Raw genomic sequence first — 12,618 nt, 5'->3', positions numbered from 1 at the left:
TTCCCCGTTTTTCACTTGCTTTCCTACAGGGTAGTTACAGATTCTAGTACATAGCTCTTTTCATTGGAAAGGTATAAGAGAATCTTGGCTTTCTTTAGATTTTGTTTCATTAACGTACGAGTTTGCACAGATGGCATCAATAATGCTATTTAAAAATTGACTTCAAATGGTTAAAGAACTTGTTAAACTTTAGTTAAACCTCCAAGCACAAGGAAAAGGAACGAGGTTGATTACTGCCTACAATAGCTACCTTTAATTAAAGTGCCCCTAACCCCAAAATATTTTTTCGCTAAAATGAATCTTTGCACCTGCTCGAAACGCATTGCGGCTTTTTTTTCCTTTTTCTATCTAATCCTGCCTTTTTATAGGCTTCAAAACTTCCGAAAAAACAAGCATCTTCTGTTCACGACCGAGTCAGAAGGGGAGTGGGTCTATTCCTGATATGACGTCACAAACTGATTTACATCGCATGAACTATTTGAAACATGTATGCAAAGTAGATTGTGACGTCAAATCAGGAATAGTCCCACTCCCCTTCTGACTCGGTCGTGAACAGAAGATGCTTGGTTTTTCGCAAGTTTAATTTTGAAGCCTATAAAAAGGCAGGATTTGTTAGAAAAAGAAAAAAATGGCCGCAATGCGTTTCGAACAGGTGCAAAGATTTCTTTTAGCGAAAAAACTTTTTTGGGGTTAGAGGCACTTTAAAACACTAAGAACAAATTGTAATTAATTCACAGAAAAGATTTAACAAAACAAAATACCTTCAAAATTATCCATTTGAAACTAAAAATAACGATTTTTTTCCAATGGACTTCTCCCTGTTTTTCTCTTGCTTTCCTACAGGGTAGTTGCAGATTCTAGTACGTAGCTCTTTTCATTGAAAGGTATAAGGGAATCTTGGCTTTCTTTACATTTTGTTTCATTAACGTATGAGTTTGCACAGATGGCATCAATCATGCTGTTTGAAGATTGACTTCAAATGCTAAAAGAACTTGTTAAACTTTAGTTAAACCTCCAATTTTAAGCCTTTTAGCTTTGATAACGAGCCACTTATTAGCCATCAAAACCTAATAAATTCTTGGGTGACAGAGGCGCTACTGATTCCATAATATTCTTTTCAAAAATTCGGCTTTTAAAGCATCAATGCTCAGAGCTTATTAGAGCTTATGCAATGCACTTTCAATATTCATTACTGTATTGTCGGCTGACTGACTGGAAAACGTTAGCCCTATGCTAATCAAGCAAAAGTATATCACATCTTAATTTAAAACAGAAATACGGCTGTTGACTAGGTCGCCTACTATGAGATTGCCACCGCTGTTTATAGCAACACAAAAAGGCAGAATGCCATTTTTGAAATACTTTCGATCAATTTTACTCAAAAACGTGCCGCTCAGGGTGAAGAGCTGCAGCCTACGGTTACGTGCATCACACACAATGAGTCGGTTGTACTTGTCAATAACCAGTCCAAAAGGACCATCAAACTGGCCATCATTGGACCCCCCACAGCCAATGTCATGTAAATACACTCCAGTTTTGTTAAATACCTTGACACAATTAGCATGGTAATAAGAAACAAAGAATTTGTCCTGGTGATAAATAGCGCAATCTGGGGATTTATCACAGTCTGGGGCACTGAAGGACTGGAGCAAGCCATTCCCATCAGGGGAGAGGACCTTGATTTTCTTGTCCGACCAGTCAGTTATGATTATACGACCATCACTCGCAATGAAAAGGCAACGTGGGTCATCAAGATGTTTATCATTGATGTGTTTGATAAAGTGCCCCTCCTCACTGAACACACGAAGCTTATTGTCGCTTTTCGGAACTAAAGTCAGCAGGTCGCCAGAGTCTGTAAATGCCACACACCAAGCTATACCATCAATTTTTATCTCCCTTCGAAAATTTCCTTCAGAGCTCAACAGTTGAATTCTGTTATTCCCGCTATCTGCAACAGCAATCGTTCCCGTTTTATCACTCACATCAATATCAGAAATGCCATCAAATTCTCCTTGTCCCTTCCCTTTTGAACCAAACTGAAAGGCAAATTGATGTTGATGCTGATGAACCTGCACAATCCAAGGACTACCAGTCAGCGGCTGTCCATTCACAAAGATCTCTACTCTGTGTTGTCCGGCATCTTGTGGTGTGTATGTCACTGTGTATTTGCCGTCTTTCGTGTCTTTAATGTCTGTTTTTAGTTGATCAGCTTCTGGAGTCAATATGTCGACTTTGATTTTATCATCTTGTTGATAACATTGAAATCCTTCTGAAGCCTTTGTAACAATGACGAAATATGTCTCCTTCCTTTCTTTTACTTCCAGGCTGTCTTGACCTTCAGCTAAGCACTTTGAGGGATCAGTCTTCGTGACAACAACTCGATCCATAAGATCCAATTTCTTTTCCACCAAGTAATGTACATGTGGCGACATGTAAAGATCGGGTTTTCTTACATTTAACAGTTCATTACAACGTCCGAGGATGGCGTGATTTGTTTGTAGAATTTCGACGCTGAGGTTTCTATCCAAGATACTCTGACAGCGTTCAAAGCAGCTTTTCAGCTGGGTGGCAACCAGCTCGAAGTTTTCCAGTCGCGTTGCGTGATGTTTTTGTTCCGCTTCATAAATTTCGCGAAACTTGTCCTTCATTTTTCTCTCGTGTTCTCGCAAATCACGAATCAATTTTTCCACAGTGTCTGTCATTTTCTTTTCCTCGTTCAAAATTTCAACTTTGTTTTTGTTTCTTAGGTCAGTTTGTTTCTTAATTTCACTCTCATATCTGACCATTTCCGCTTTCACTTTGGCCACAGCGTCGGACATTTCCATCTTTTGTTCTTGTGCAGCTTTCTGAGTGTCTGTCATGGTGTGTTGATTATGACTCACTACAGTGCACTTGTGGCAAATCAGAACTTTACAGTCTTCGCAGTAAAATTCGAGAGGTTGATCTTCATGATATTTCTGTGAACACATCACGGGTCTGTGGATCAACTCTTGCACATCTTGCGCTTGCAGTTTGTCGATCAAAACATTGCGATGATCGATCAAAACATTGCGATGACCCCTTGAGGCCTTCAAGCGTTGGTGAGCTTCAAAGCAAGATGCGCACAGAAAATCCTGGCACACGAAACAGTAACATGTTGCGGTGTTGTTCTCGTCACAGCTGTTGCATCTTTGAGACTGTACGCTGCCATCTTCTAGGGCCAGAACATCCACCAATCGGTTGAGATGAAACGATGGCGGCAAATTCTCGAAGGTGTCTGTTTCGGGAATTTGAAATGAAGTCTGGCAAACCGGACATTTGATTGTCGCTTTTAGCTGTCTCCTTGCGAAGTTTGCATGTCTGTCGAGACACTCCAGGCAGAATGAGTGAAGACATGGTAATGTCTTGGGATTTGTGACAGTCTCTATGCACAGTGGGCATTCTGCTTCCTTTTTAAGATTCTTGAAAAGCTGTTGAACATCCATGATGAAGCCAAGCAACGCAAAATGAGGGCGTGTGAAATAGTGACGTCAATGAAATCCCTGGACTCTGTGCGGTCGAGTGGATAACCCCGCTACTTTCCGCTTTGAGTGACACAGAGTGTTTTTTATCACATTCTAATGCACTTCATCACGAACTAACACTCATTTTAAAACCCGAAATTTTAATTCGGCTAAAAACTCAGGCTGCTTACCATTAAGCTAAACCGACCGGCCAGAAACCGATCCGCTGAAAATGGAACGACATTTTCCGATTGTAGCCATGCAACTAAATGACGGTCCTCTCTCGGCCTGATTCTCCCACTCCATGGTTTTCCTAAACCATCGAGGAGGACGCAATAGTTGCGATGCTTTGCTTAGATTCTGAGGAGTGAGGAAGACATCGTTTGAGAATCATCAATTAGGACTGCTTGTGACCGTTCAAAAGATTCTCTACCATTTCTGCATGAACAAAATTTTGAAAACAAAACGCGGGAAAATGCGTGTAAATCAATGTTTCGGGTAAAGCAAAATTGAAGGCGTTTCCTCAGTTCTTGATTTTCACGTCACCCAAAGAAAAAACAAAAGAGAGAGATGAGTTCAAAAGTTTAAAAAGTCGATACTACGTGGTTTTAATATCTCAAAATTTATTATATGGCAGTTAGACCAGACCAGGCATCAAGTAAGCAAGATTATCCAGTGTTTCCTCCTAATAAAACACAAAAAGAAGAAATAAAAATTAACCTTTCAATGTAAAATTTAGCGCCGTGCTCACCAAATTTTTGTTGTCCTTTCCTTTTGATTGGGCTTATTTTATACGTAGGAGCAAACGCAAAGTAGGAATAAGAGAAAACAGGAGTAATAAAGTAGCTCAGTCACATGGCACCAACCTATAAAGCATCTTCTCTGACGTTACTGCGCAGCCTGCATAAACCTCTTTCAATGCGTTTGTTTTGCGTGTGGGAAAGTTGCATAAGCATGGTTTTTGCTTTCTCTTGGGACCGTCCGGTAAGTCCGAAGAGAAACTGGATACAATGCTTACGCAAAATTTGGGGGGACAAACAAAGAATATTGTGGTATTTTCCAAAGTGGACTATTGGCTGTTAAAACAATGACTTTTTGGGTTCCGTGGTTGGCAAATTTGAATTCCGTCGTTTTCATCTTAGCGTGGACACACGACGGGAAAACATGTTATTTGAAGTTTGAGTTTGGCAGCCGTTAACTTAAGCAAACTTTTACTTGCGATAGTTTGACTGAACGTATTTGAAGCATACCTTATCAGATCAGGGTTAATTTCTTAGAAAAAGTCACGTCTTTGATATCCAGTCCCGCTGCCATTCTAGGAAAACTTGCATGAACATCCCTCCAACTTCGAAGGATTGAAGACAAAACTTGTCATGTTTGCAACCAGGTAGAGCATGTTTTCCCCGTGACGTGTCTACGCTTAGGTGAAAACGACGGTATCAAAAGAAATGTGACGTCAACGTTTGTAAAAAAGAAATTCGCTATAGCCTTTTTTCCATTAGTGTAGCAGCTCTCGTAAGCTGTTATTCTTTGGTAGTGTAAGCAACTTTTTGTCTTTTGCTTTTGGATAGGGTGGCGAGCCAATCACATTATACGTTACGAGAGCTGCTGTATTTCTCTGATAGCCTAACGTCATTCTGGCGTTGACTCGTTCCCAGTCGTCTCCCGTTACGTCTTGCTCACGCCGGCGGGCTCCTGAGCAGGTTTTCGTTTGAGGCCGGACGTTTCATCCAGTGGTTTCCCATTCCATGTCCGGAACTTTGATGCCAATATTTCAGGGGCTTGTTATATTTTTTATTATTGGTAGTGGTCATGGTTATGACTTTATATAGCCCATTTTCTATAAACATATTTAAATGCGCTTTACAAGCAAGTGATCTATGGGTGAGATCGGACATCAGCATATACAGGCACCACTGGCAGCCGCTATCAGTCCATTAGCGATCTCACCCAGCACATGGATGAATGAAAAGAGGCCTGACCTGACCACAACACCGGTTTATAGTCCTTATCCGAGAAGACTTGAAAGTCTTAACCATTTGCGGATGTAATTACAAAGGCAGCACTTTCTCCTCAGTTATTTTTCGACCCTGAGTATTGGTCCGGCCGGAGTCGATCTCACGACCTCCCGCATGGCAACCCGATGCTCAACCAACTGAGCCACCGGTTTACTTACTTTTTAAAGAGAATTTGATTGAACTCCCGCCTTGCCTGGAAAACAAATTCTTGGGTTCCTGAAACACTGGAAACAGCGTTTCTGAATGTTCTATTTTTTAAGTTTCCTGGGGAAGCATGCGCCCTAGTAGCTCTCCCCTTCGGCGCTCGCAAGGCGCCTTGCCGTGCCAAAAAATGTTACTTCCGGTGCTTTCAGAAATATGTCCGCTACTTTATAAAACTGTCGAAAACCCTGAGACGTGCGTGTCAGATTTCAACGCGCGCTGCCTGGCTTGCTTGAGGGAAACAAAAATGGATAATTGCAATTCGCTGGTATGAACCAGACAAGAAGCTCTTTTCCTTCCGGGCCCAACAATTTTCACACTGATCTGCTTATTTTGAAAACCCGGTCTTTTCACATGTTCCAAGTTTTCTTTTGATCTTATGTTAAGGTTAAAACTGCGTGTATGTTGAAAGACTTGTAGAACTGAACGTAGGCAAAGATCTTTTAAAAGCTTATTTCAATCGCCATATTCATGCAGAAATAACTCATCGTTCACATCTCAGTTCTTCAATTTTTGCAGGTTCAGGAAAATATTTATAATTTGTGCCCGTACTAAACCTTTCACAGATGTCTGGAAATCCTGAGCACAGTTTCAGGTGCTTACCATCTTGTTTTTCGTTAATAGAATAATTTCTCAATCTCATAATGCAATGCGTTCTGGGGGATTCTTTACAGAAAAACAATACAAGTTATTTGCTCTTGGGACTGTATCATGCAGTGCTTCCGTAAACCTAAATGAACTGTATCATGGGATTTGCGAAAATATCGAATGTAATAAGCTTAAAGCCTGGTTTTCACTAGCGATGCAAGCACAAGCGCAAGCGTAGGTAGCTAGTAGTGAAAACGAACGTCAACATAAGCGTCAAATTCAACCACTGCATCCGCCATTTTGTTCAAATGCTCAGATCCACAAGGAATCTGGAACGAGTGCTTTAATTGGCCAGACAAAGCAAATTTCCTTGTATTTATGCTGTGTTTCGTTTTTACACAACGCAAGCGAACGCAAGAATAAGCGCAAGAACAAGGAAAAGGAAAATTTTGATCCTTGTGCTTCTGCTTATGCTTGTCTCAACCTCTTTTTCACGATGAAATAAGGGCTCTTATTATGAGGTGCAGGGATGGCGCTGTGGTGAGAGCACTCCCCCCCCCCCCACCAATGTGGCCCGGGATCGATTCCGAGAGTCGACGTCATATGTGGCTTGAGTTTGGTTGTTGTCTAGAATCTACCAACAGGTTTTCTCCAGGTAATCCGGTTTCCCCTCTCCTCAAAAACCCCAACACTTGACTTGATTTGGGTTGTTTGTTGATTTCAGTTTACAGTGTTTCAATTAGTGCTCCAGCGCTAGAACGACTATAGACACTTATACAAAGTTACTTTCCTTTTCTTTCCTTAAAGTTGAGGTTTTAAAACCTTCGCAAAAACCGTGGACGATAAGTCTTGCACAACGTTGGATCAGAGAAGATCGTGATGAGTCAAAATTTATTTTAAAAATATCTAGGAAAGTCAAGTAGACTACTGCACGACTAATAAAACAAAGCAAAAATGTATTTTTAACGATATTTCGACTGGCCGATACTAACCTTAATCAGGTTTGTTTGAAGATCTAACGAATTTACCGAATATGTATACACATGTTATGAAGTAATTAAAGAGGATTTCATTAACGTGATATAGCTACTAGATAAACAAACCACATTTTCAAAATAATAAAATGCAGTTGAAACACTTTATACTAAATATCGAGATCGTTAAATTATCCGTCACGCTTGTTTATCCCAAGAGGTTCTGTAGTTTGTGCTCTTTCAATAGGATGGGCTTCCCGAGCTTTCCTAAAAGAGTCACATTAATTGATGAGCTTTTCGATGGGAACGAGTAACTATGACTGTGTGAATGATTGTTACTAAGAGAGCGTTCTGAGACTGCGGTCTAGATATAACTACTAGTGGGACTGACTATAGGGCGTCTGTGTTCATAATGAACAAATGATGACGTCATTTCCCGCCTTTGCATGGTTGTTTCTTCAAACAGTCAAATGGGGAGCGATAGATCCGTGAAAATCTCTTAAGCTCACGTAAAATCCTTCTCTTAAAAACGAGAAAATGCTAACAAGAACAATATCTCACGAGTCAGCGCATTATAGAGAACGGCAAAAGTGACCACGTGACCATGACTTTCCCGCCATTTTTTACGTTTGCCGGCTGCCGCTTGCCGTTTCTACGTGAAAGTAAGTATTTTCCGGTGGCCGGAAAATACGGTTTAAATACGGTTTACATACGGTTTACGTAAGAAGTTGTTTGCATAAAAAAAGTACCCCAAAACCATTTTCGGTATGCCAAAGGAGGAAAAATTAGGTTTTATGGTTATAGATAGTTCATAACTGACTCCTTGCCGCAAATTTCTTCATGAATTCATGTTGACGTACCCAGATATCCCACGGTCATACGGAAGGGAGATCTGGTAAAGTTCGATTTCGAGCATGCTCAGTGCCAGCGGGGCTAAAATACGGGCTTTTCTATCACTGCGCATGTTCGTACTCTCTGTTGTGATTTTGGGTGATTTTGCGGAATAAACATGGATTTCGAGAGTATTCTTGTAGAGATTCTTTTGGGTAGAAGACAAGGAAACCTTAAACTTAAGCGGAAACAGAAAGAAGGGCTACAGGCGATTGTTTTTGAACGGTCGAGATTGTTTAATTGTCGGAGCAACTGCAGAATCACTGAAACGAGCGCTTAGGCTTAATCAATAAACGAGTGCTATTTTCTTCACACGATGTCGTGCAAACTTTAGTTAGCCAAACCGTAAATTGAAAGCTAAAATGATAAAGAGGGTTTAGGCCTATTTACTTTTAGTAGCCAATGAAAAATGGTGTACTGTCGAACTTTACGAGATTTCACATTTCCAGTGACAGAGTGAGATCTGGGTACGAGATTAGACTCTCTGTTGACCAACAAAACAGCATCATCGAAACTCTCAAAATTTGACGGGTAAGGATTTTCATTTTATGCAGCGTCTTTTTACATAAACAATGTTTAAAAAGACTCCGAGTTTTGTTTTTGCTTTTTAGTAACTAAATATTCGAGTTGTCGTGGGTCACGCTGAAGCTTAAGTCACAACCTTCTTTCTATTTTACGTGAAACGTGAAACGAAAGCCGACGTTTCCCGTTTCAGGTAAACGTGATGCTAAATCTCTCTATCATTCTTACCACTCGAACATAAAATTCATATCTTACGTGAAACGGCAAGGCGACGTTTCCCGTTTAACGTAAACGTGATGCTAAATGTCTCTATTATTTCTTGCCACTCGAACATAAAATTCATATCTTACGTGAAACGTGAAACGTGAAACGGCAAGCCGACCTTTCCCGTTTAACGTAAACTTGATGCTAAATCTCTCTATTATTCTTGCCACTCGAACATAAAATTCATATCTTCTCGCCACCGTGTAATGTATCCTCTATTTATGCTTGCACTTGTGCTTGTGCGCGTCGCTAGCAGAAACCGCGAAGGACGACAACGACGGCTATGAGAACGTCACATAACAATGGGTTTAATTAGAAAAAACACAATGGTATCACACGGTCATGGGTTCCAGTCCCTTTCAAGCCTGGATTTTTTCAGGCTTTTTTTGCAGCTGGTCAAGATGCTTCAGAAATTGCGATGATCAATTTCACTTAGATTGACGTTACGATATCCGCAGTTCGTTGTTATACTCACCATCACACGAATTAATTAAAAACGTTAATGCATCCGAACGATTTGCTTGTGCTTATATTATTTAATAAAGTTGAGACAGTTCCCCTGAACTTGCACGACGAAAATTCTAAAGAAACTCCATCACTGTTAAAATCTCACTACACTTCATCTCGAGATCGCAGGTGAATACCTCGGGACTTTAATCGCCCAGAGAGCGAATTGACCGGATAGCAAATACCGAATAAACAAGTTTTCTTTAGCCCTTGGGTAAGAGAATGCAGCTTTACTATCCAGCTGAGTTACAACCGGTAGCCTTGAGGTAATTCTTACGGCTGGATTTGCTTACGACGCATGCGTAAAAACGAACACCAAACTCCGCAGCGTTTCAAATCATTTTTGGTACATGTAGCACAAAAACACTATATATTGGCAACAAGCTAAGTCAACGCGTCTTCAAATGCTCGTGGTGCTGCAGTAAAAACCAACCTTTGACAACGGCGACGCCAGTGAACACGAGGTTAATTAATGAGTTTAAAGAAATCATGCAGCACGTTCGGTGTGCACTAAATTTAGCACATTTCAATTCCGTGCTCTGTGAAAGTACAACGTGAAACTACCAAGCTTAAGTTTTGACACATTACAAGAACGTACAACAGTCCTTCTCTTCTTTTCTACTTTTTCTTCAAAAGTGTTCCTATGAACTAAGTTACAGGTTTCTTCTCCAACATCTTCCAATTAACGCGGACAACATCGACTATATTCGCAGCCAGATAAACACGATAGAGCGAGTGTTGATTTTTCAAAAACGTTTCGTTGGCTGATAGTTAATCGAGGAACTGGTTATGAAACATTAAAATCTTCAAAAAGCGAGAACAAGAGTTATCGCAATCGATGTTGAACTAACCGTAGCAGAGCACAATCTTTTGTTTTTGTTTCGCACGGGTTCGCAAATTAGGTGCGCATAATTGAATCGCAAGATTCGATTGATTATCTTTTCGAAAAAAGGTGTGTTTTGTACACCGTCAAATCAACGGTGACAGAAACTACCTCAGTCTCCAAAGCAGAGAACGATGTCTTTCTAGAAGGAATGATCGTGACCTTCAGCATACACCCACATGCATACTGCGCATAACATTGCGTCTTCGGAGATGGACGCAACAAAGAGACGCAAAAAAGGCCGCTTTTCCTGTTCAAGAGCTTTTAAGGGCAATCATCATAACTCTTCTCGGTTAAGAAGGTGTTGTTTTGGAACTCACCCCAGTCTTCTCGCGGAAAATGATCATTTTGCAGCCGAAATTGCCTCTTTGCCATCCATTTATCATCGTGTTGCAAAGGAACGAGCACGGTGACCCCCAATTTTAAATGGTTTTATTTACTCGTAATAGGTACACGGAAGACATATTTTAAGGAGAAAAAAAGTTGGATAGTAGAATTTGTATTATTTACATATAAACGACGTGAAAGTGCATCTGCAGTCTGACACTGAATGCAAGGCGATGACTGTAGCGGTCCAATTTGTCTACATTTCTTTGCAAGATTGAGCAATTTGAAATCACCTCCTTAACGATTATAGCCCGGACAAACAAGTCGGTTCAAGTTTTTAGTAATATTCAGTAGCTTTTACTACATAACAACAATTTTTCCGGTTGATCTAGTTTCGAACGCTTCTCGCGAAATTTGGTAAAAAACACTTAAATAGTAAAGGGCATACAGCGCGAAAACAAGCACAGCGACCCCATCTTTTTATTGCATTTTTTTAAATCTCATGTGTATGAATATCAATTGTGCCAAGTTGGAAAAAAATCTGGATAGTACGTCATTTTCATGGGAATTACCTTAAGGCCTGGCCAAAAGGGAAATGTTTGGAAACCAAACCTTATCAAACATTGTTTGGTAACCAAACGTTCTACCGTCAACTTGTTTGGTGCTGTTTGATCGTATTTGGTCGAGTTTGATAAAATTTCAAGGCCATCAAATATTTGATCAAACAAGAACTTAAAACATTTCTTTTATTCTCGTGTTTGATGTGTAAAGTTTTGTTCGTTTGGACAGCCGTACCAAACATGTTTGGTGCGCGCATGCGTACCACGCATGCTCAGCCGCTTGTATCCACGTGTGGTTTAGGTATTTCTGACTCAAAGTTCTTTGCTTGTGGAGTTTGATCTGAGTTAGATCAAACATGCTTTAACCATTTGGCCACTCACTTCAACATTAGCATGTTTGGTCACCAAAAAATGTTTGATGTTGTTTAATCGCCAAACATTTCCCGTTTGGCCAGGCCCTTAGGCAAAACGTTTAAACGGGAAAAATAATCGTGCTGCACATGTGGCATGCATGTTAGCACATGTCATTTGTTTGCGGTACTCTGCTTAATAGGCATTTTGCAACTAACGATCACATGGTACAAAATCCGCCATGCTGGAGGGCAAGCTCATCATTATTCCCCCACTGGGACATTCAAACAAAGGCAAGTCAAGCTTGACTGGTTCAGGTCTCTTTGTTTTAATGTCCCAGTGGGGGAATACCATGTGATCGTTAGTTGCAAAAGGCCTATTAACAACATTTTGAGATTTTAACGGGAGCATTCGAATGTGAATCTTTTGTTCTCAATAGATAATTTGCAACCAATTTCTAGAGAAAGATAACAATGCTGCAATGTACAATTACTAGTGGACGAACAAAAGGAGCTAATTAATGAGAGATCTTTTGTTTTTGATGACGATGACGTAAGCTCCTATTCTTACGCTGAAATTCCTTGTACCAATTTATTTTTGGGTTAACTCGCCCACATTCTTCATCATGAAAGAGATCCTCGCAAAAGACTTATGAAAGTGACGTTTTCCGTTCCACAACGTTCAACCTGTGAAATGGTCTACTGATATACAGTTCAACATTTGCTTACGAGATTCACCAACAAATTTTCACCTGTGCGTCACCGGTTTAAGTCTTTCATAGCACCTGAAGATAAGCAGGCATTAAAAAAAAAAACACTTTCTGAGATTCAGCAGAGTTCTTGGGGCTTAAAAGTTACAGTCTACTTTACTATTCAAGATTTTCGAGATTCCTAGAAAACGTGCAGAGGGGTATTCAACCTTGTTTGCCTCACTTGGAGGGGGAAGCGCCCTCGGAACGAGGTTGATTACTGCCTACAATAGTTACCTTAAAAAACACTGAGAACAAAATGTAAGAAAACACTTAATTCACGGAAAAGACAAAATAAACAA

The 12,618-nt window shown here is 40.3% G+C and overlaps 1 protein-coding gene across 1 annotated transcript; it reads right to left on the bottom strand.

Moving 5' to 3' along the window:
- Positions 1-564: 564 nt before the first annotated feature.
- LOC137986500 (E3 ubiquitin-protein ligase TRIM71-like) lies at positions 565-3,695 on the bottom strand. Its single transcript, XM_068833533.1, has one exon. It carries the CDS (start codon positions 3,462-3,464, stop codon positions 1,260-1,262), a length of 2,205 nt encoding a protein of 734 aa, XP_068689634.1. The 5' UTR covers positions 3,465-3,695; the 3' UTR covers positions 565-1,259.
- Between the last annotated feature and the right edge of the window lie 8,923 nt (positions 3,696-12,618).

This window comes from Montipora foliosa, unplaced genomic scaffold, assembly GCF_036669935.1.
Source record: "Montipora foliosa isolate CH-2021 unplaced genomic scaffold, ASM3666993v2 scaffold_211, whole genome shotgun sequence".
Classification (NCBI taxonomy): Eukaryota; Metazoa; Cnidaria; class Anthozoa; order Scleractinia; family Acroporidae; genus Montipora; species Montipora foliosa.
Note: the sequence above shows the minus strand (reverse complement) of the source record. Positions and strands in the feature narration are given on the sequence as shown.

Bases quoted from the DNA above. Each gene is read 5' to 3' on its own strand.
- LOC137986500 (XM_068833533.1), bottom strand. From the start codon at position 3,464: ATGGATGTTCAACAGCTTTTCAAGAATCTTAAAAAGGAAGCAGAATGC.